At 39.4% G+C, this 25742-nt stretch overlaps 1 protein-coding gene across 2 annotated transcripts; it reads left to right on the forward strand.

The window, feature by feature from the left end:
- The first annotated feature begins 148 nt into the window (after positions 1-148).
- LOC120536890 (constitutive coactivator of peroxisome proliferator-activated receptor gamma-like) lies at positions 149-23250 on the forward strand. Of its 2 annotated transcripts, none has more exons than XM_039765433.1 (3): positions 149-956; positions 1904-2922; positions 23185-23250. In XM_039765433.1, exons 1-3 carry the CDS (start codon positions 941-943, stop codon positions 23203-23205), a joined length of 1056 nt encoding a protein of 351 aa, XP_039621367.1. In that variant the 5' UTR covers positions 149-940; the 3' UTR covers positions 23206-23250. The 2 variants fall into 2 exon arrangements, with proteins under 2 accessions (XP_039621367.1, XP_039621366.1); XM_039765432.1 differs by lacking the exon at positions 23185-23250 and adding an exon at positions 3137-3433.
- Positions 23251-25742: the final 2492 nt, after the last annotated feature.

The raw sequence follows: 25742 nt of genomic DNA on the forward strand, positions 1-25742 counted from the left end.
CCAAGAGTCCAATGAAAAACAGAAGTTGGCTGGAACAAAATCCTGCAGCCACAGTGGGTCCCCAGGATCGAGTTTGGGAACCACTGTTCTAGAGTGAAAGTTAATTTCTCAGCTGGACAGTGGTACGAAGCATCAAGCCATAGTAAGTTAGAGTGGCTAAAGAACAAAACCATTAATACTTTACAGTGGCTTGGTTAAAGTACTGATCTCAAACCAACTAAAAATTTCTGGTACGATTTTAAAAATAGTGTACAAGTGTCATGTGGCCAGCTTGAGCAAACTGATGCATATCCTGGGTGAATAGGTAAGAATCCCTCAAACAGCTTTTGAATATGAAAAATGATGCTAATCTCAAAAGATTTAGTTATTTCCTTGAAAATCGCTTTTCAAAATATTAATGTGTGGGGAATGAATGCTTATGCAAACAATTTTTCCTTTCCTTCTTTAGAATTCTTTTGTAATATCAAATAATATCACATTATTATAATAGTAAGTTTGAGTTTCAGATCTTTTATTACAGAGAGCAAAATATCTTGATAGTATTCAAAATTCATCAGATTTAGAGATCTGTTCCAGTGTCTTAATTTTTTTGCAGGCACTGTAAATGCTCTCACCTACTAGTATATTATTATTGTAATATTTTCCATCTTTTTATTTTTCTTAAAGGAGGAAATTAAGTTTTCCTCTCATTCACACCCCAGTACACCAATCCACATGAGATTGCCTATACAGTATGAATGTTGTGTATAATTGAAAAGAGTATGGGGCTTAAAACTAATTTTGTCTTTAAACAAAAAAAGCATGCTTTGATAATTGTCATTGAAATAAATTTGTTTTCAGTCTGATACATGTTCTGTTTCTTCTGTATTAGATCTAAACTCTAAAAATTCAGAGTCATCTGCTGTCTTCTACTGGGATACTATTATAAGTATTGGAGATAATGAGATATTATAAAGGTACTAAAAAACAATCAATAAGTTCTGTGCAAAACTGAAGAAGTTCGGGGGGGATGGGAAATCCAAATAGTTTTTCAGAATTAAACCTAAGAATTCCAAAGTTGACAAAAATAAATTCCAAACAATGATGGGAAAAGTATATTTTTGTGATCTGAAATGATCTGAAATAGAATCATTGTTTTCCCACTATGTTAAGATGGATGGATTATGTTTTTCTAAATAATGAAAATAACTTGAAGAGCAGTGTGATAAAGATAGCACAAGCAGTAGAGTGTTGTACCGTGTTAGCCATAGATTGATACAGGAGAAAGTAGGGTGAAATGACAGCTTTTATTTGCTAACTAAATAGATTACAAATGCAAGCTTTTGAGGCAGCTGATGAAGGGGCCTTAGCTGCTACAAAAGCTTGCATTTGTAATTTGTTTAGTTAGCCAATAAAAGCTGTCATTTCACCCTACTTTCTCCTATATCAAAGATAGCACAACAGATTTTTAATTACACAGTATTATCACATCATTTACCATTCTGAACACTGCTGTAATTAAACTATATTACTATTCCAGTGATTCTTATACCGTCTGACAGGTAAACAGTTTTATTCATTGTGCCGTGAGTCTGGGACAATTCCAAAACATGTGACTAACCAAAGTTGGTGCAGATGACATTGTCAATAGTTAGGGTCTTGAACAGGGTACACTTTAGATAACCTGAGTAAGTTACTATTGGTCAGGCACTTCACAGAGATTAAAGCACTTAAAATTCCTACCTACTTTTGTAATGTTATTTTACATAACACTGCCCAGAAAATGTTTCCTTCTTGTCCTTTTGTGTTCTTGATAAATTTCCAAAAAGCCAGATTATGGATTCCTTTCTTTAAAAACAGTTACAATATTTAACTCTCCTATACTTGATGTGTGCGTCTATGTAATGTAATGTCTTCTTACCAGGTGCTGCGATGGGAGTGAAAGGCCTTCAGTGGTTTGTAGAAAATGTACGGCCAGAAGTCTGTGTAGAAGTGAACCTAAAAGAAATAGCCAAGCAGATTCACCAGGAGCATCCAGAGCGCACTCCAACAATTGTGGTTGATGCTATGTCTTGTTTAAAGTATTGGTACACTGCTGATGCTTGGGTACATGGTGGACAATGGAAAGAATATCTTCACAGTATAGAAAGCTTCATAGAAGCTTTCACATCTGTTGGCATTAAATTGGTATTTTTCTTTGATGGAGTTGTTGAACAGAAGAAAAGGGCAGAGTGGGTGAGACGTAGATTGGAGAACAACAGACAAATCGATAAAATTTTTCAGCAGATTAAGACTTCTGGACAACAACCGGCAAAAGAAATGTTCTTCATTCCCTCTGGTCTTGCTACATTCTCTCGATTTGCTTTGAAATCACTTGGTGTTGAAACATGGTGTTCATTGCAAGAGGCAGATTATGAAATCGCCAAATATGGACTACTTAATAACTGCTTGGGTATTCTTGGACAAGATTCGGACTACATTATATATGATACTGCACCATACCTATCCATTAATAAGCTGCAACTTATCAGTATGACAACTGTTCTTTACTCAAGAGAAAATCTCTGTCGTTCTCTGGGACTTAATAAATGTGACCTCCCGCTATTGGCCTGCATTCTTGGTAATGACATTGTGTCAGTGAATTCTTTACAAAATCTTCGTAAAAAATGTATGGCTTTGTATCAGCGAAAGCAAAATATGTTGCCACAACGAAGTGATACAGTGTTAGCAGTGGCACGATATATTTCAGAATGTTTGTGCTCAAGTGACAGAATCAAAGGATTGGCCAGACTACCAATCTCTGAAGAAGTCCGAAATTTACTAGAAAGAGGAATTCATTCTTATCTTCTTCCAACACAGCAATCTCCATGGATTATTTCTAAAAAGGATAACCTATCAGATATTCCTCCATGTGTCATGGAAATCTGTGAGGATGTCTTGAAGGTAAGCGTATAACCTAAAGTAAAAGTACCTCTGCATTATGTAACCTTGTGTAGGTATGGCAAGAATTTCATTCATAATTATTAGTATTTGTTATAGGTTTAGCCAAGTTGTAATGGTAATAAGGTTATGTTTAAAGAAATAACACCACAGCTTTATTGAACCGGTGGTTTGGAGCACAGTAATTTCTGAAATATTTTAAATTTTGTAATTTCAGCTCTTCTGCTGTTTTGCTGTATCAATACTGGGATATTCTCATTAAAATTCTTACGCTATCTTACCAATTAGAAATGTAGCACATACTTCAGGCAATGTATGGAATGGTGTTTTGCAAAAGAATTATAAAGCCATACGAAAACCTTCTGACAGCAATATTTTGATGTATAGTTATTGCTTTTAGTTCATTTGAATGCAAAACAAAATTATACTTTTTGATGATGTCTAAGTTGCTTATTTAGTCCACATTTATCAATGTATTAAAAAAAAAAAAAGACACGAGGGAGAGGTTAGGAGCATGCGCTGGAGTGGGCAAAGCACATATAGCATCTTAATAGTACATTTTATTTATATAGCACCTTTCCCATACTCAACGTTCTTTACAGAAATTTAAAATTAACAACTGAGCATATACATTGGAAACTAATAATATCCACATAAATACAGGAGAAACAAAGCTTTGATTTAGAATAAAAGACCATAAACCAAAAACGCACAGTACTATCCTCAACAAATAATAATTTCTGATACAAATGAAAATCATCTTCAGTATCTTGAAAGAGAGGATGCATTGAAAGAAGAACCGTTGCATGGTATTAAAAAGATATTACTCTATAAGCTTACATATAAGTTGGGTCTTGAAACCCGAAAAATCGATCATAAAATCAGACCCTTATACTTTATACAATGCGCTCATAAATTTTTTTTTTTAAACATCATCTTGCCTGCTCCAATCTCACATCAGTTTCTCAGACATATCAAATTTTGTTGCAGCAGCACAGTTTCCAATTTCTTTCGCTATTTAAATGACGTTTAATTTAAAACCAGCTTCATATATGTTTCTGATCGAATGCTCTGTTGTAGATAAGGGATGCTCTTACGATAAAGGTGTATGTGGGTGTGCGATACAAAAAACACAAATCCATGCAAACTTTGCTTCGGAATAGTTCAGGTATTCGAACGGGAGAGGGAGAGAGAGAGTGTTTTGGAGCATGCACTGATACAGGACATTGCCACACCCACATAGGGAAAAAAAAGGCTGTGTGCTCCACGGTTACTCTCTCAGGTGGGCGTTATAATATCTTAATCTGTTGTACGAATAGCGTGAGTTTTCCGCATTCCACTTATACAACCAACATTATAAAATACCAGAAATGATACTGTAAAATCAAGTCCCAACTTATCCGGAAGTATATACGGTAGTCTCTCCATCTACTACTACTGCTGCTCCTTTTAGGGATTGCCACAGCGGATCATCTTGTTCCATATCTTCCTGTCCTCTGCATCTTGCTCTTTTACAGCCAACGCCTGCATGTCCTCTCTCACCATATCCATAAACTTTCTCTGAGGCCTTCCTCTTTTCCATTTGCCTGGAAGCTTTATCTTTAACATCCTATTCGAAATATATCCAGCTGCAGATGTCCAAACCAAAACAGTTTTGCCTCTCTGACTTGTCTCCCAACTGTCCTACTTGAGCTGACCCTTTACTGTACTCATTTCTAATCCTTTCTGTTCTCTTCACACCCAAAGCAAATCTTAGCATCTTTAACTCTTGCCACCTCCAGCTGTCTCCTGCTTTTCTGGTCAGTGCCTCTATCTCCAATCCATATAACAAAGCTGGTCTCACTACCTTCCTGTAGACTTCCCTTTTACTCTTCCTGATAACCGTCTGTCACAAATTACTCCTGACACTCTTCTCCACCCTGCGTGCACTCTCTCTTTCACCTCTCTTCCACAATCCTCATTACTCTGTACTGTTGATTGGAAGTATTTAAACTCATCCACCTTTGCCAACCCTACTCCCTGCATCCTCACCATTCCACTGACCTCCTCATTTATACACATGTATTCTTTCTTGTTACTACTGACCTTCATTCCTCTCCTCTCTAGAGCATATCTCCACCTCTCCGGGATCTCCTCAGCCTGCTCCCTACTCTCACTACATATTACAATGTCATCAGCAAACATCATAGTCCAATGGGACTCCTTTCTAATCTCATCTGTCAACCTGTCCATCAAAATTGCAAATAAGAAAAGGGCTCAGAGCCGATCCCTGATGTAATCTCACCTCAATGTTAAATTCATCTGTCACTCCTACTGCAGACTTTGCAACTGTCACTGTCACACTTCCCTCGTATATATCCTGTATGACTCTTGCGTACTTTTCTGCCACTCCTGACTTCCTCATACAACTCCTTTCGAGGCACCCTGTTATATGCTTTCTCCATGTCCAGAGACACAAAGCAACTCCTTCTGGCCTTCTCTATACTTTTCCATCAACACCCTCAGAGCAAACATGGCTTCTGTGGAGCTCTTTCTTGACATGAAACCATACTGCTGTTCACTAATACTCGCCTCCCTTCTTAACCTACTCTTTTGCATAACTTCATGCTGTGGCTCAGCAATTATATCCCCCTGTTATTACTACAGCTCTGCACATCCCCCTTATTCTTAAAAATTAGTACCAGTAGACTTTTTCTCCACTCCTCAGGCACCCTCTCACTTTCCAGATTCCATTAAACAATCTTGTTAAAAACTTAACTGCCATAATTACTAAATACCTCCATGCTTCCACAGGTATGTCATCTGGACCAACAGCTTTTCCATTCTTCATCCTGTTCATGGCTGTCCTTACTTCCTCTTTGCTAATACGTTGCACTTCCTGATTCACTATCTCCACATCATCCAATCTTCTCTCTCTCTCTCTCCATTCATCAGCCTCTCAAAGTACTCTTTCCATCTGCTCAACACATTCTCTTCGCTTGCATGTTTCCATCTTCATCCTTTATCACCCTAACCTGCTGCACCTCTTTACCAGCTTGGTACAGGTCCTTTTGTCCCTCCTTAGTGTCCAGTCTCTCATACAACTCATCGTACACCTTTTCTTTAGCCTTGCCACCTTATCTCCTTGTACTCTTGTCTACTTTCTGCATCTCTCCAACTATCCCACTTCTTCGTCATTTATTTTAAATCCTCTACTTGCAGTCACTCTTTAAATGACATTTATAGTTAAAAGCCGAAAGAGGCATTGAGACATTGAAAAGCTATACTTTATGATCACAGGCCCAAATCAGCTCTGTAAGCATTGCTGAAATATATGCTAGGTGTGCAAACCAGGTCTAATATGTGATCACCACATAGAGTAAGCAAATCAACTGTACTGTCAAAACATTCTAATAGGGATAGGAATTAATTTGTTAACTTACATATAGGAATGTCAGTGATGTTAAAATCGCGTCCAAGAATGATTGTCTAGGAAATACAAATTAACTGAGTTAGCAGTTTAGTTAGATCAGTTGCAAACAATCCATTGTTTTTTGGAGGTTGATAGAGAATGGTGGGATAGGACCAGTTTTCTTGATACATTTCAGAGCCAAATACACAAAGGACAATGAACTTTCAATTGGTGGGGTTTTGATGTTTCCGTAAGTCCTCCACTCTGACCAGAGCTCCATGCCACTGCAAAGTAGATATAATAGTATGGATTTACCTCATTTAGAGATAAAAAAACTCTTCAGATTTGTGACACTATTTAGTTAAGTATAATGTATCAATGTTGCAGCTCATAATGAATTCTGACTTTACTATTGATTTTACTTTGTTTTAAGCAAGGCAATGTAAGCAGCTCAGAGTTTATTATGCACAGATCCACATCCAGAGTTGATTTCATTATAGCACAAATTTGACACCTTGGCACCCTTATTCCTAAAACCCTGAGTAAGATGGTGTATTCCAGAACAAATGCTGATGAACTTTACGGTCTGATGATGACAGTGTCCCAGACCACTGTGTAAATACTTTGGACGGTCTGCAACAGGGCATTCTAGTGTTACTCTTTGCTGTGGACAAAATGTTTAATATCTAGAAATTTGTCCTTAGGATATTTCAGCACAGTGGAAAGCCAGTCTTATCTGAGAAACAACAAACTGACTAAAAACAGCAGCACAGAGGAGTATATTGGATAACAGTTTGAGTACAAGTGAGCACTGACTATAACTCAGCAACAGTCTAGGAAAAATGCAAAGTAATGCTGCTGGAGGTTTGATTCACTAATAATGTAGGACAATAAAATGCACATAAAAATCATTATCAGAGCTTGGAAGTCCTAGCACACAGCAGTGAGTAATCAACAGGTGTGATTATCTTAGCACTTTAAGTCCCCAGGGATAATGATCCACTCAGATGTTAATAAATATAAAATGGAATACACGCGGTAGATAGACAGATACTTTATTAATCCCAAGGGGAAATTCACATACTACAGCAGCAGCATACTGTTAAAAATAAACAATATTAAATTTAAAGAGTGAAAAAAATGCAGGTTAAAACAGACAATAACTTTTGTATAATGTTAATGTTTACCCCCCCGGGAGTCACATAGTGTGGGGGAGGAATGATCTCCTCAGTCTGTCATTGGAGCAGGGCAGTAACAGCAGTCTGTTGCTTAAGCTGCTCCTCTGTCTGGAGATGATCCTGTTCAGTGGATGCAGTGGATTCTCCATGATTGACAGGAGCCTGCTCGACGCCCATCGCTCTGCCACAGATGTCAAGCTGTCCAGCTCCATGCCTACATGCCTACAATAGAGCCTGCCTTCCTCACCAGTTTGTCCAGGCATGAGGCGTCCCTCTTCTTTATGCTGCCTCCCCAGCACACCACTGCGTAGAAGAGGGTGCTCGCCACGACCATCTGATAGAACATCTGCAGCATCTTATTGCAGATGTTGAAGGATGCCAGTCTTATAAGGAAGTATAGTCGACAGAGCATCAGTATTGGCAGTCCAGTCGAATTTATCATCCAGCTGCAGTCCCAGGTATTTCTAGGTCTGCACCCTTTGCACACGGTCACCTCTGATGATCGCAGGGTCCGTGAGGGGCCTGAGCCTCCTAAAATCCACCACCAGCTCCTTGGTTTTGCTGGTGTTCAGGTGTAAGTGGTTTGAGTCGCACCATTTAACAAAGTCCTTGATTAGGTTCCTATACTCCTCCTGCCCACTCCTGATGCAGCCCACGATAGCAGTGTTGTCAGTGAATGTTTGCACGTGGCAGGACTCCGAGTTGTATTAGAAGTCTGATGTATGTATATACAGTGGTGTGAAAAACTATTTGCTCCCTTCCGGATTTCTTATTCTTTTGCATGTTTGTCGCACAAAATGTTTCTGATCATCAAAAACATTTAACCATTAGTCAAATATAACACAAGTAAACACAAAATGCAGTTTTTAAATGATGGTTTTTATTATTTAGGGAGAAAAAAAATCCAAACCTACATGGCCCTGTGTGAAAAAGTAATTGCCCCTGAAACCTAATAACTGGTTGGGCCACCCTTAGCAGCAATAACTGCAATCAAGCGTTTGCGATAACTTGCAATGAGTCTTTTACAGCGCTCTGGAGGAATTTTGGCCCACTCCTCTTTGCAGAATTGTTGTAATTCAGCTTTATTTGAGGGTTTTCTAGCATGAACCGCCTTTTTAAGGTCATGCCATGGCATCTCAATTGGATTCAGGTCAGGACTTTGACTAGGCCACTCCAAAGTCTTCATTTTGTTTTTCTTCAGCCATTCAGAGGTGGATTTACTGGTGTGTTTTGGGTCATTGTCCTGTTGCAGCACCCAAGATCGCTTCAGCTTGAGTTGACGAACAGATGACCGGACATTCTCCTTCAGGATTTTTTGGTAGACAGTAGAATTCATGGTTCCATCTATCACAGCAAGCCTTCCAGGTCCTGAAGCAGCAAAACAACCCCAGACCATCACACTACCACAACCATATTTTACTGTTGGTATGATATTCTTTTTCTGAAATGCTGTGTTCCTTTTACGCCAGATGTAACGGGACATTTGCCTTCCAAAAGTTCAACTTTTGTCTCATCAGTCCACAAGGTATTTTCCCAAAAGTCTTGGCAATCATTGAGATGTTTCTTAGCAAAATTGAGACGAGCCCTAATGTTCTTTTTGCTTATCAGTGGTTTGCGTCTTGGAAATCTGCCATGCAGGCCGTTTTGCCCAGTCTCTTTTTATGGTGGAGTCGTGAACACTGACCTTAATTGAGGCAAGTGAGGCCTGCAGTTCTTTAGACGTTGTCCTGGGGTCTTTTGTGACCTCTCGGATGAGTCGTCTCTGCGCTCTTGGGGTAATTTTGGTCGGCCGGCCACTCCTGGGAAGGTTCACCACTGTTTCATTTTTTTGCCATTTGTGGATAATGGCTCTCACTGTGGTTCGCTGGAGTCCCAAAGCTTTAGAAATGGCTTTATAACCTTTACCAGACTGATAGATCTCAATTACTTCTGTTCTCATTTGTTCCTGAATTTCTTTGGATCTTGGCATGATGTCTAGCTTTTGAGGTGCTTTTGGTCTACTTCTCTGTGTCAGGCAGCTCCTATTTTAAGTGATTTCTTGATTGAAACAGGTGTGGCAGTAATCAGGCCTGGGGTGGCTACGGAAATTGAACTCGGGTGTGATACACCACAGTTACGTTATTTTTTTAACAAGGGGGAAATTACTTTTTCACACAGGGCCATGTAGGTTTGGATTTTTTTTCCCTAAATAATAAAAACCATCATTTAAAAAAACTGCATTTTGTGTTTACTTGTGTTATATTTGACTAATGGTTAAATGTGTTTGATGATCAGAAACATGTTGTGTAACAAACATGCAAAAGAATAAGAAATCGGGAAGGGGGCAAATAGTTTTTCATACCACTGTAAGCTGAACAGGACCAGAGAAAGTACAGTCCCTTGCGGCGCTCCTGTGTTGCTGACCACAATGTCAGACCTGCAGTTCCCAAGACGCACATACTGAGGTCTGTCTGTAATAGCCCATGATGCATGCCACCAGGTTTGAATCCACTCCCATCTCTGTCAGCTTGTCCCTACAGAGCAGAGGTTGGATGGTGTTGAAGGCACTAGAGAAGTCCAGAAACATCATTTTTACAGCACCACTGCCTCTGTCCAAGTAGGAGAGGAATTGGTGTAGCATATAGATGATGGCATCCTCCGCTCCCACCTTCTCCTGGTATGCAAACTGCAGAGGATCGAGGGTGTGGCAGATCTATGGCCTCAGGTGGTGAAGCAGCAGCTGCTCCATCATATGCGACATCAGAGCGACAGGCCGGAAGTCATTCAGCTCATTAGGACGTGATACTTTTGGGACTGGGGTGATGCAAGATGTTTTCCAAAGCCTCGGGACTCTTCCCCTGTTCCAGGCTCAGGTTGAAGATGCGCTGTAGAGGACTCCCCAGCTCCAACGCACAGGCCTTCAGCAGTCGTGGCGATCCTCCATCTGGACCGACTGCCTTGCTGGCACGAAGTCTCCTCAGCTCTCTTGTGGGTGGGGAAGTCTATCCTATGCTGGTATCAGCACAAGGATGGGTGGAGGGTACAGTACACCAAGGTGAGAGTGGGTTAGGGTGGTAAAACTTGTTAAAGAAGTTGTTCATTTGGTTTGCTATCTCCACATCTCTCTCAATGGTGGCACCCCACTTCGAGTTGCAGCCAGTGATGAACTTCATCCCATCCCACACTTCCTTCATGCTGTTATTCTGCAACTTCTGCTCCAGCTTTCTCCTGTACTGCTCCTTCACCGACCTGAGCTGGACTCTGAGTTCTTTCTGCATGCGCTTGAGCTCATGCTGATCACCGCTATTAAAAGCTCTTTTCTTCTGGTTCAAAAGGCCCTTGATGTCACTTGAAATTCATAGCTTGCTGTTAGCATAGCAGCATACTGTTCTTACTGGAACTACAATGTCCATACAGAAGTTGATGTAGTCAGTAGTGCAGTCAACAACCTCCTCAATGTTCTCATTATATGATCCCTGCAGGATATCCCAGTCCGTAGTTCCAAAGCAGTCTCTCGGAGCCTGCTCTGCCTCATGGGACCACTTCCTCAATGAGTGTGTGGTTGTACATAGCTCCCTCACTTTTTGTTTGTAGTGAGGCTGAAGCAGAACCAGGTTATGATCTGCTTTCCCAAGTGCAGGCAGTGGGGTGGCGCTGTATGCGTCTTTACTGTTTACATACAGGAGGTCAATAGTCCTTTTTCACAGGTGTTACAATCCACATACTGGGAGAAGGCAGATTCATTTGTCAATTGGTTGATTGCTACTAACCTCACATGTGAGCAAGAGTTACAGGTACTTAAACTCATTCACTTGGATTCTCTTTTATCTACAGGGGACAAACCATTCTTTTTAGGGAGAAGACCATGACCATAGATATTTGGAGTTGCTAATTCTCATGTTACTGTCATGGCAAAAAATCCATCACCAGAAGGCTTTTTACCTGAAAATGAAGGCTATTAGGACTCGAGGTGGGCAGACAGAGTTTTAAAGCTTTATTGCAATTAAACAACACAAATAACACGGACTCAACCCAATACGGCCAAATTGAGCTGAGTCCCGAACGGTTCAGCAATCGAATGCATGTGCATTCTGCATATGTCTGTACTGTCTATTGTTCATTCTAGTTTCTGTTTTGCTTATTTTAGATTGGTTCTTCGACTGGGCAGATGTTCCTTATTCCATATTTGGTCTTTCATGGTGTCACTTCCTTCTCTAAACTTTTCAAGCTATGTTATAATAGTGGCCTAAAGCTAAGCTTTGATTAAAAAGAAATATGGTATATGCTTTCATTAAATCATTTGCTTGGCATGCTTGACTTGCCTTAATTTCTACACTTAATTTCTCCATAGAGCACAGTCTGTTTTTCTCTTAGTTAACCCCCTTATTCCCTCCTTTTTATAGCATATCTTAGAATGGAACACTACCTGGACTGGAAGCCACTGTTTTTCTTCAGCTTCATTACTTTTTTAAAGAATGTCTCCTTTTATTTAATTTTTACTCTTTGTAATTCAAATCCTCCTTGCATCAGAGTCTGGCCAGTACTCAAACAAAAGGGGTGCTCATATAATATCATGCCTAATCTGGAGACTTTTTACACCACCTGTTCATATCTTTGTTTTATTTTGAATTAAGAGCTCTTTTAATTTCAACAAACATTTATATTCTCATACACATTAATATCAATCATTTCATTCTTTCAAACAACACCACGTTTATCCGAAATAAAATGAACTCTGAAGAAGAGCAAGTTCCATTCTGACTTAACATTATCAATCAGGACAAATGAACATTAAAACTGCCTCTCATGACGTTAGCTGGTGTTAACCCTAGGAAACATACCACAATCCTGCTCAGCTTTAAATGGCGCTGGTTTCTAGATCAAGGAGACTCTATTGGCGAAATGACTCCGCGACAATGAGGAACTGTTTCCGTGGTCATCCACTCTTGCGACAATAAGGGAAAATCCAACTATCGAGAAATCACGTGGTTCGATACCACAGCAAAATGGCACTCCCAGAAAAAAGACTAAACTGTCACTGAGAATATTAACTCAAAACAAATAACATATACAGTATAAGCTTGAATCTTAGCATAAGTGCTAACTACTGCGCCACCACATTCTCCACTTACACCTTAACACCAACAAGACCAAGGAGCTGGTGGTGGATTTTAGGAGGCCTAGGCCCCTCATGGACCCTGTGATCATCAGAGGTGACTGTGTGCAGAGGGTGCAGACCTTTAAATATCTGGGAGTGCAGCTGGATGACAAATTGGACTGGACTGCCAATACCGATGCTCTATGTAAGAAAGGTCAGAGCAGACTATACTTTCTGAGAAGGTTGGCATCCTTCAACATCTGCAGTAAGATGCTGCAGATGTTCTACCAGACGGTTGTGGCGAGTACCCTCTTCTACGTGGTGGTGTGTTGGGGTGGCAGCATAAAGATGAAAGACGCCTCACGCCTGGACAAACTTGTTAAGAAGGCAGGCTCTATTGTAGGATTAAAGTTGGACAGTTTAACATCTGTGGCAGAGAGATGGGCACTCAGCAAACTCCTGTCAATCATGAATAATCCACTGCATCCACTTAACAGTGTCCTCTCCAGGCAGAGGAGTAGCTTCAGTGACAGACTTTTGTCACTGTCCTGCTCCACTGACAGACTAAAGAGATCGTTCCTCCCCCGCACTATGCGACTCTTCAATTTCACCCGGGAGTACATGCTAACATTAATTTTATTTTAATTTTTTTCATTTTTTTCATTTTTATTACTATTTAATTTAATATTGTTTCTTTGTATCAGTATACTGCTGCTGGATTATGTGAATTTCCCCTTGGGATTAATAAAGTATCTATCTCTCTCTCGACCCTCATAATGCACAATTTCACATATACTCATCACAAGAAAAAGGACTGAAGGAAATTGAAAGACATTGTTTCCCTTATATGTTATAGTTATCAAAAGAACATTTTTCCTTAAGACTTCATCAGGGTCCGAAGGAAAGATGACTCGAATATTTCTACACATTTGTATAATTAGAAGTGGACACCCTTTTATTTTATCAAATGTTACACATACTCAAATTTATTTTAACCCATATTTACTCAGAGCTCTGGAAATTTAGATGCACAAGGCAGTTTCAGCGAATCATATTTGAACTACATTACCCAGAGGTCTCCATGGTTCGCTTTCTTACTCCCAAACACACACACACACACACACACACAGAACAAACAACGCGCATGCACACACATTCAGCTCAGACATACTCACATACAGACATCAGCGAGCACCGGGTACCTTTGAAGTTAAATACAGTGCACATTTCTTTTTAGCACATATAATTATATTCTTTCCCCACAAATATATGTACAAATATATACACACATAATCTATAAACTCACACATTTTTCTATCGCTTTTTCTTTTGGTGCTTTACTCCTACATTTCTCTGAAGGCTGCTTATCAAACTGTAAATACTGCTCGAATTGTTTTTAACAGGAAGTAACATGAGGCACAAGTATTTGAATCAAGTTAACTTTTTCAAAGCGTCACATTTTAATATCCAAATTCTAATTATAATACCTTTCTAGTCTCCTAAATGTTCGCAATTCTCCTAAATTTCTTGTGCTTACCTTAATTATGCTTCTTGATAATTTTACGTAATCCTACTGCTGCAAGGAATGAAACTTATGCCAACTGAAAGTATTTAAAGCATGGTATTAAATGTATTTTTAAGAAATCATGTCAAGTGAACCATGTTAATGCTTTTTCGAATATATTTTTCGAATATATTTCTCTGATCATAAATTTATATTCATCTTAATTAAACTAAGCAAACTCCTGTCAATCATTATTAATCTACTGCATCCACTTAACAGTGTCATCTCCAGACAGAGGAATAGCTTCAGTGACAGACTTTTGTCACTGTCCTGCTCCACTGACAGACTGAGGAGATCGTTCCTCCCCCACACTATGTGACTCTTCAATTCCACCCGGGGGAGTAAATGCTAACATTAATTTTATTTTAATTTTTTTCATTTTTATTACTATTTAATATTGTTTCTTTGTATCAGTATACTGCTGCTGGATTATGTGAATTTCCCCTTGGGATTAATAAAGTGTCTATCTTTCTATCTCTATCTATCTATCTAAACTACTTTGGCTTTCATAATTTATTTGCTGTAACTCCTAACAGTGACACCGTCTAGATAAAAATCTCTTAATGTATCTCTATGAAAGAAATGCTTTGATTACAAAATCTCACTCACACTCGTTATGTGCTTGATTACTTTATTGTGTCTCTCGTTACTCACTATTTGGGTCCAGAGTGCAGTCACACTCACACTTGTCTCCGCACCTGTGGCTCATTTTTACTACCACTAAGAGATAACTGAGCTCATGCAGTCACTCACTCAATCATTCCTTATTCGGGGATGGGGCAATTAAAACATATGTGTGTGTGTCTGCCTACACTTCACCTAGCTGCTTTTTTATTATTTAACGGTGGAAACCTAATTACTGTACTGCTCTTTTATTTTTACAATTCAAATTTGACCACAAAATCAGTTTCATCCACTTTACTCAAATGTGCTTAATTGTTGTTTTTTCTTTTTCTTTATATACATACATACTTTGCAATTTATACTTAGTTGCCTCATCTAGGGCTGTATTTCATGCTCAAGCTGCTGTAAAGGGGGACCTTTAGGGAGTTTCCTCCAAACAGGTGTAGGCATTGGTCGACCAGTAGGCATTTCATGTTGTGCTAAATACGTCACTCTGTTAGTCTGCGAACGATAAAACATTAAAGCAATTGGCATAGCGTTTTCCCCAACTAAGACCAGTGTCTGCACAGGTTTTAACCATCATATTTTTTATGATCCCATTTGCTCGGCCCACCATTTCCTGTGATTTGGGGGTGGCACTCACAGCTAAATATTTATTTTATTCCACTACTCCGTGTCTGGCGCCACCTTTTGTGCTGATTTGAGCTCTTGCTTTTTTAGTTCGTCCTGTTTGTTTTCTTTTCTCTTAACTCCTCCTCCTCATTTTTCACCACTGTTTACCCTTTAAACTTTCCTTTTCCTTCTATCAGTGGGAACTCATGCAATATGCCCGACGATGCCGGGGGGGATTTTATTCTCTACCTCTCTGTCAGTAAAGCACCGATTCATTCTTTCTAGTGCTTCTTCTCATTGCTTCCCCCATAAACATTTGCACTATGTTTTTGTTCTGCCTATCTCTTTTTTCGCTAGCATCTTCTGTTTTATAATTTTTATGTGCTCTATCATTTCTTTGCATAGTTCCAGATTAAATAAACCTTTTTGGGGCCAGTGGTTTTTAAAACCTTTTGTTCTCTTATGCCATTTTTGAGATAATTTTTCAATGAGTTCTTTGAGGAGGGGATCATTACGCCCCAATATATCCACAGACAACTCGCTCATACTTATTTTAACTCCCTGTAGCCATGGGCTTCCTATTGCCAATCTTAATTTTGAATCTCTAATTAATTTAGGTTTGATCTTACAAAGGACCTTCGTTACTATGACTGCTGGCAGCATGCATCTTCCTAGTTAATTTGTGCAGTTGTCATGCTGCGTTTATGTAAAAATCTTCGCTCCAATAATGAGTATGCACACCATGAGTTATTTGCAGGATCTTTTCTTGTGCCATAAATTTTGCTGCCTAACTTTTCCACAACTTACAACCACAGTAATAAATCTGTACTTTTCTTTTGAGTCTCAACCTTCCAGTATTTGCACAGGACTCTTCCTGTAATTTGATCTACATCTCCTGCTATTTTTTCATGTTTCTCCTTAATAATCTGAAATATTATTTTCTCTTCTACCCTTATGTAAATATTTATCTAATTTTAGCACTGTTCTTTTATTCACCTTTGAATACACGTTGTAAAAATGTTCAATCGTATTGTCTTTTTTTACCCCACAACTTATATCTTGCTGCACGCGTCTCTGAACAGTGTATAAAGTCACAATTATGGGTCTGAATAATAGCCTTTTTTCCTGCTCTACTGCTCCTCCCACCAGGTGAAATTTATTTTTAGTTATTTCACATGCAGGTGTTTTATATATTCTCTAAATCAATATAGTTTATTTTGCACATAAAAAGTTATACACCCTAAAATCCACACTCTTACTCAATCACACTTTTTAGCACCTAGTGTGCTAATCACTAGTGTCCTATTTTTGCCCTGTACTAGATTTGTACCTCTGTACCATACATTCTTCTTCAATCTGCACCTGTGTGCTTCACGTGCCGCGTCACTTTTTAAAGTGCTCCAAGCATTCTGCGCACCTGTACGTGCTTCTACAATTGCCATGACACTTTTTAAAAGCGCTCCATAAATACAGCACTTGCGTGCCTCCCTAAACTATCCAAAGGTAAAATAAAGATGAAATAAAAATAAGGGAATAGAACTTTTTGTTTATTGTTTTATCTGTCCTTTAATACTAGCACACTCAATTTACCTGTCCCACCGAGCAGAACTTCCACTTGCTCTCCCTATTGACAAGCTGCAAGCGGTACCTTAACAGGAATTTTTGCCTACATGTCAGACCCCTGTCTCTACTTCGGGCCTGTAATGATAGGCCTCCAGTCGCACCTGAATTAACTGTCTTACTGAGGCACAACCAGAAGGAACTGCCGTTAGCTTTTCCCAAAGATTTGCTCCCTCTCAAGACCAGCGGGAATTTTACGACATCTCACCCTTCTCACTGGGGAACATACAGCCACAGCAAAGGGTGCCAATTTAGGAATTCCACACCCATCTATAAACGGTTCACTGTCGTCACGGCAACCTTAGTATTTGACAGGATTTCCATCACTACCCGTTACAATGCAGCCCCTGACTCGCCTGGGTCAGAGCACTCCTGACTCGACTGGGCCGGAGCGTCTTACTGCTCCGTGCAGCCCTCTGAACTCGCCTGGGATTGGAGCGTCCTATTTACTGCACTCCCATTCATTCACACATATTCATATTAGCTGTACAGTCTTCACACATTCCATTTAAGTCTGTCTGCTCATTCCTTATTCCTACCTGTTTGTTTTTGAAAGGCCAAATGCTGCTCGTCTCTGTTGGAGGGGCAGATGCTCTCTGAAACTTTACACAAATTAGTTTAGTGAAAATATCGCTTACCTTTTAGGGGGCCACCATCTGTGCCCGTTTCGTAGAGCATCGTCCCTGCCGCTGGATTCACGCAGGTGACCTGTTATTTTCTCACGTCGGGGTCGCCAATATGTCGTGGCGCAAAATTAGTCACCAGAAGGCTTTTTACCTGAAAATGAAGGCTATTAGGACTCGAGATGGACAGACAGAGTTTCAAACCTTTATTGCAATAAAACAACACAAATAACAACATGGACTCAACCCAATACGACCAAATTGAGCTGAACCCCGAACGGTTAAGCAAACGAAGTTTATATAATTTTTTATCGCTTTGACCTCATGCAATTGGCTCGTTCTGCAACTGTCTATACTGTCTATTGTTTACTTTAGTTTCTGTTTTGCTTATTTTTGATTGGTTCTTCGACTGGGCAGATGTTCCTTATTCCATATTTGGTCTTTCATGGTGTCACTTCCTTCTCTAAACCTTTCAAGCTGTGTTATAATGGTGGCCTAAAGCTAAGCTTTGATTAAAAAGAAATATGGTATATGCTTTCATTAAATCATTTGCTTGGCATGCTTGACTTGCCTTAATTTCTACGCTAAAGTTAATTTCTAATATATTCTTCAATATTTATTGCTGATGCCTGAATATATTTGTGTTTCCTTCATGCATTACATCAGTGTGACCTTGCTTTTAGCAAAAGCTTTTTGTTGCCTTTCTGCTGATTCCATAATCCTGCTGGTTTCTTTACGCCTATCGTTCCTTTAGCTTCTCAGCCTTGAGAACAGGTGTTCTCAATCTCCTTATCCTATTCTAAGCTGGTTTCTACACGTCATTTTTGTTCTTTTCCCATACCAGCAATCCTGCTTCAAGCTTAAAAAATAATGCAAAATGACTGATTTTTTAGTTAACTATTTACTTGACCTATCTTATTTGCTAGACATTCTAATTTATGCTTAATGTAATGTTTTAGAAGCTTTTAATAACTTTTTATGGCTTTTTATGTTAATTTGCTGTTTTTATGCTAATGTAAAAATTTTTCCTTCTACATTACCTGCATTAAAGTCAGCTGGATGTCACAGTCTGAATGCACCAATAAAACATTTCCAAGCAAAAGAGATAAACTCTTAGTTAATCAATCGGCCCCTTTAAGTTCAACAAAATTATATGCTTAAATGTTTTCAACTAGCAATGGAGATATTAAAAGGGGCTTAATCTTATAGTATAGAGTATATGCTAGATTCCTAATCCATAACCCATCCACCTATGTTCTTCAGAGATAGATCAAGAGAGAAGGTTTTCATCTATGTAGTTTAGAAAAACAGGCCAAACTTGGGTTAAGTAAGAAAGTAGGAACCTAAGAGCAATTTTCCATTAAAAGGGTTAGTCTTCTTCTAGATCAGGGGTGTCAAACTCAATTGCACAGGGGGCAAAATCCGAAAACACGCTTTAGGCCGAACAGGATAAACATTTATTGAACAAACTAAAACTAAACTTTTAAAACTTAACTTTTTTGAACATAAATATGAATTAAAACAGACAGGAATATTACTCCGGAATAAATCAACTCAAACCTTAAATAACATAATATTTTGCTCTCCATAAAAATATATCCTGTCAAAATTATAAATTCAAAATATGAACATGCTGCATAACAAAACCCGGAAATATAAATAAAATTTGTGCTTTTCATCAATAACAAATCAAATCATTCAGTTGTCTTTGCTCTTATGTCATTTTATCAGAGCTGGACGCCTGGCATATTTTTGGCAACAAGTTTGTTTATGTTTGGTGTGAGGTTCTGTGTTGTGGAGATTCTCAGGATGGACTGCAGGTGCTCATCAGTGAGACAACTCCTGTGTGCTGTTTTGTTAGTCTTCATCACTGAGAAGAACTTCTCACACAGATATGTGCTACTAAACATGCACAAGGTTTGAGCCGCATGTAGATGGAGCTGGAGTATTTCTGTGGGAATGGAGTGAATAAACTGTGTGGGCCCTGCAGTATCGTACTTTGCCTTCAGTGTGCCATCAATCAGCTCCATCTGAATCTGCACAGGTGAAGTTTCCACCAAATGGGTTGCGAAGCAACACAAAATTCTTTTTTTGTTCTTCAAAGTCACCAAAGCGCCGTGCGAACTCATTGCGCAGTGCGGTATTTGGTAACACCATTGTGCCGACTTGGTTCACCATTACTTGGCAACAGGGAAAGTGGGGCAAGTTGCACTGGTGCATTTGTGTCTCCCATAAAAGCAGCTTCACTTGAAATGCCTTCACTGAGTCATACATGTCAGTGATCATGCACTCACGTCCCTGGAGCTGGAGGTTTAAGACGTTGAGATGAGCTTTTATGTTAAATCGCATTTCCACTTTTCATCCCTAAAATTGGTGGAGTCTTTTCCTTTACTTTCCATGAACTGACAGATTTCGTTGCTGTGCTCAACAACTCTGTTGAGAACTTTTCCCCGACTTAGCCAATGCACCTCTGTATGATGAGGAATGTCCGCATACTCTGAATCTATCTCCCGCATAAAGGGCTGAAATTGCTGGTGATTTAAACCTTTAGCTCGGATAAAGTTTACGGTTTGTGTTACAGTGCTCATTACATTGTCCATCTTCAGGACTTTGCCACATAGTGCTTCCTGGTGTATGATGCAGTGATATGCCGTTAACTCACCAGTACATTTCTCCTCCTGCATCTTTACTGGCATCCTTCCCACTAGTCCACTTTTTTCACTACACATAGATCGTGTTCCATCAGTTGTAAGTGCAATAAGTTTGACCCAGGGCAGTTTCATGTCGGTTATACTTTGACATACATTTTCAAAAATGTCTCTTCCAGTCGCCGTCCCATGCATCGATTTAATGTCCATTATTTCCTCTGTACGCGCAAATTGGAGTCCACTCCACGGATGAAGATGGCCAGCTGTGCAGTATCAGTCATGACAGTACTTTCATCCATAGAAAGAAAGTATGCAATAAAGTCTTTGCTTCTTTCACTCTTAAATCAGTGGCCATCTCACAAATTTGATCAGCAATCGTATTTCTACTCAGGCTTACATTTGCCAGCATCTGCTTTTTGTCTGGACCTAAGACATCAAACACTTTGATCATGCAGCTCTTCAGAAATTCTCCCTCGGTTAATGGCCTGGCTGATTTTGCCATCTCCTCTGCCACGATAAAACTTGCTTTCACAGCAGCTTCACTTTGTGATTTTGCACGTGTAAAAGTGTCAGATTCTTCTTTAATTCTTCTGCTTTCTGTATCTTCTGCTTTGCATTCAGGTCTTTCAGGTTATCCTGATGTTTTGTCTCATAGTGCCGTCTTAGATTAAATTCTGTAATTACAGCCACGTTAGCTCCACAAATGAGACACACGGTTTTACCGGCAATGTCAGTAAACATATACTCAGCCTCCCATCGGTTTTTAAAGGCTCTGTTTTCAGAATCAACTTTTCTCTTTGGCATTGTGAGGGATAGTTTCGCAATAACTTGCAGCATCATAAGCTTGACTTGATTAACGCGGGAAGTGTTCGGCAAGGCAGCTGAAGCGCTACATTATGGGATCTGTAGTTTATTGTGTTACCAGCACTTCATATCGCCGGACCATTAATAAAATTAATATATAAAATGATCTCGCGGGCCGGATATAATTACACGCCTGGCAGGATGTGGCCTGCGGGCCTTGAGTTTGACACACATGTTCTAGATGGATATAGATTTGAGTAAAGTTTTATTAAGTTGCAGAGAAGTCTAGATGAATAAGGTTATAAAAGCATATTATCCAATGACGGGAACTGACAAGCTCAGAGTGTTTTAGTCTTAAAACTAAGAGATTTTAAAAGAGCAAATGCACCTCTAAGAATAAGATTTTGAAAACGATAAAAATAAGAAACTGAATATGTTACACTTTGTGTAGTTTACAGAATATTGAGTCCATACTCATCAAAAAATTCCCAGGGTATTAATTCCACTTCATTACTTGATAGGAAAAGAGAATACATGTCCACCCATCAACAATGGTTTCTGAATACAAGTGTTTGCTTCTGCCATTTTGGTAATCCCCACTGTTGTTTATATGGCACAACATTTTGAGGGCACTTTTTCTTGGTAAAAAAAAGAAGGTAAGCTACATACATTGTAGATGAGAGATCTCTGCATTGCATCTTCAAATAAAGGATTACTACTTCCAGTTTTTTTGCCTTATAAATTGGTTAGCAGTTGAAGGTTTGCATGTTCTGGTATGCAGTAGTCACATATGAATACCAAGTGCTCTTATACTTTATTTTTCCTCAAAAGAAGCTGTGGATCTGGTAAATCTGCATTTTTGTTATACTTTTGTATATACAGTAATCCCTCCTCGATCGCGGGGGTTGCATTCCAGAACTCCCGCGATAGATGAAAATCCGCGAAGTAGAAACCATATGTTTGTATGGTTATTTTTATATATTTTAAGCCCTTAGAAACTCTCCCACACTGTTAACATTAGAGCCCTCTAGACATGAAATAACACATTTTAGTCAAAAGTTTAAACTGTGCTCCATGACAAGACAGAGATGACCGTTCTTTCTCACAATTAAAAGAATGCAAATATATCTTCTTCTCTTCAGGAGCAGAGAATTTCAGAGAGAGAGAGAGAGAGAGAGAGATCGCTCGCAAAGAAAAGCAAACAATCAAAAAAATCAATACGTGTGCTTTTAAGTTTGCCACGGCATTTTTTAGAGGAGCGTCAGTATCTTCTAAGCAAAAAGCCTTTGTTCAAACAGCCCCTCTGCTCACATCTCCTCCGTCAGGCGCAGAGAACGTCAGAGAGAGAGAGAAAGCGAGATTAAAGCAAACAATCAAAAAATCAATAAGTGTGTTTTTGGAAGCACCGCAATAAAGCGGCTGGCATTTCTTAGAGGTGCGTTGGTATCCGCTAGGCAAACAGCACCTCTGCTCACACCCCCTCCGTCAGGCGCAGAGAATGTCAGAGAGGGTGAAAGAGAGGCAGAGACAAGCAAACAATTAAGCTACGTGCGGGACGCATATCTTATAGCATTGAGGAGTTTTAGTTAATATGTAATACATGCTCTGATTGGGTAGCTTCTAAGCCATCCGCCAATAGCGTCCATTGTATGAAATCAACAGGGCAAACAAACTGAGGAAGCGTGTAGCATAAATTAAAAGACCCATTGTCCGCAGAAATCAGCGAACCAGCGAAAAATCCGTGATATATATTTAGATGTGCTTACATTTAAAATCCGCGATAGAGTGAATCCGCAAAAGTCGAAGCGCGATATAGCGAGGGATTACTGTACTATACCAAATTTTGTGTACACTTGCACTGTACTGTCTTCCACACTCAGTACTTGCTAAAATTCGTTGTGTTGCAGAGCCAGCTATTCATTGTGTTTTCCATTTCTGCTGTCCTTCCTAACAACACTGACGAGGTAAGTGAAAGAATGATTATTAATTGGTGATTCATGGCCATCTCATCTAACTGTACTGTACTTTAGATTGGAATGTAAATAACAAACTGTTTAGGTTTGCAGATGATAACCAAGCTAGGTGGATTGGCAGATTAATTTAGAATCAGTTGTGTCTTTACAGGGGGATGGGATAACAGGCTGATTACTGCATGTGCTGATCAACATATTTTCAGAACAGAAGACGCTAATGGAGAGGTGTGAAGGAATTTAAGGTGGCCCGGGATTACAAATATTTCGTAGGCTTCAGGGATGCTTGTGTTAAGAGTACTTGCCTATTATGATGCAATTTTTCGCATAAGTCTGTTGTCAAGTGCGTCCTCCCCAGGTACTCTCCATCCTGTCATGGATCTTCAGAATGAGATGAGGAAAGAGACCTTGGACCGCACAGGTACGAATTAGCATAGGCTTCTGATATTAGACAAGATCAGGTGTCATTCAAGCTGGAATAGCCTTAATTAGGAATGTTACAAAAAACATTTTTTCAGTAACAACTTGGCACCAAATTTTTATTAACGAAACAGAACTTACTGTTTTACAATAGAGTCAGTACTGTACTGTACTTATGCATGGTACAGTTTCAAATGTAGTGGGCAACTACTTCCAAATTTAGAAAAAAATGTTTGTTTGTGCTGTGAAGTAAATAACTTTCATCTTCATTTTCCACCTTCAGCCCAAGCCCCTGAAGATTCAATATGAACACTAGCTTCTGAGCCACCCGATCACATTGATTGAGCATAGAATATAGCTAGATTTAAACTAAGCTGTCACATTTTTAATAGGATTTTGTTACTATATTGAAAGCAGCACACTTCTTTCTGGTTGACTGTGCAGTTAAGACTTGCAAAGAAAAAGCTATGGTGTACCATTTAACATATTTGATTCTTGTCCCAACCAAGTCCTGCTGTGATGATCAGGGACTCACTGTGACCCTAAACTGCGCAGATTAAATTTACTTCTCATCACAGGTAGGATTAAATGCATTCCTGTAACTTTGGTTCAGTCTTTTCAATTGATTGCATGATACATACATGTTTAAGCTCTGCTTTAACACCAGTATCCTTTAAGTTTATGATTTTTTTTCATTGTCCCTGACCTCCTTAAATTTTCCTGGCATACGCCAAGAAACTCGTGGATCCTTATCACTGTGCCAAAATCCCGCTTTTGTTTTGGAAATGTGTGGTTTAGTAGAACACATTCAGCTACACCCCCACCCCCCATTAGTCAAATGAAGGCATTGCCCTGCTGCAATCCTCACAACTGAAGACTGTGTTGAAGTGTTTATCTGGCGATGTGTTTATAAAGAATTATATAGGTAACTAGCAAAATACCCGCGCTTCGCAGCGGCGAAGTACTGCCTTAAAATTTTTATTAAGAAGAAAATTAAACCTTTTTAAAGTGAGGGAAAATATACCAATAATTATTTGTTAAGGATCTCTTTGTATACTACATTGTGAGTTCGGCCCTCTGGTTGTAATATGACCAAGCTGTGCGCTGAGCTTACTCTTGAGCATGCAACGTATAGTTGGCCATGTGAAAAGTAATCTTGTTTCAGATCTCACAGCTTGGATTGCTGCTGTCATAATCGGTTTGAGTTTCATGGTTTGTTTCAATTACGACAGTATTTGTAGGACTTGTATTGAAGAGACATTCGGCATCCGTCAAGCGTTGTAAGTATACAACCGGTTTCATCAATAACTTCACATCCAGCTTTTGAGAGTTTAAACATTCATAAACATCAAAGTGTCCACTACTGAAATCGTCACCTGTGAATCTAAGATGTTTAAAAGGCATTGTTGGTTGTTGAAAGGTGTAAAATATTTGGCCATTTCGGTACACTTGAAAGCGACAACCGAACAATTCAGTGGCAGCCATCAACTCACATGCAGATCCATAGGTGAAGGGCTTAAGCATTTTACTCTTATAGTGCTCCTGTGAAGTATAATTATCTCCTGTACCGCCATCAGTCCACACCTTGAACCTGTCCCAGTCATTCAATACATAAGACACAATGTTCCTCCAGATATTAAGAGTGAGCCTTAATGGCCGTGCAATATGTAGCAAAGAGAATGGAAAAGGTAGGTGCAAATGCAATCTCCGGGCATGAAAACAACTCGGTAAGTGACAGTTCTTTAATCGATGGTGATCACCTCGATAGACATGTTAATGGGGGTACCTGAACAATGTAAAGTAAGTCTAAAATACCTACACAATAACTATAATCATAATAAATGAACAATAAAATAGCGGAGAAGCCGTGGATTAAATTAAAAGGCTGTAGTTATCAGCAGAGAGACTGGAGCGACGGGCGGCCTTATATAGGCAGGCAGCCAACAATGTGGGAGGCGTTGGGGTGGGGTACCCAACACCGCCTCACACGGTGACCGAGCTGCAGGCTATGGACGAATATATGTACGTATGTAGGATTCAGTTAGCGTTGGGAACCCGCGTACCAAATTTCTTGAAGATGGGCCCATAAGTAACAAAGACCGTTGAAAAGTTCAATATGGCGGCCGACAGTGGCATCATACACTGAAATAAGTACTGTACGTACATCGGTTTTGGTTAGCGCAGGGAAGCCACCTACCAAATTTTGTGAAGATGGGGCAATAAATAAGAAAGATCAACATGGCGAACGTTGTCAATTGTTATGACCGTTATGCGTAGAATTTCGAAATGAAA

This window comes from Polypterus senegalus, chromosome 10, assembly GCF_016835505.1.
Source record: "Polypterus senegalus isolate Bchr_013 chromosome 10, ASM1683550v1, whole genome shotgun sequence".
Classification (NCBI taxonomy): Eukaryota; Metazoa; Chordata; class Cladistia; order Polypteriformes; family Polypteridae; genus Polypterus; species Polypterus senegalus.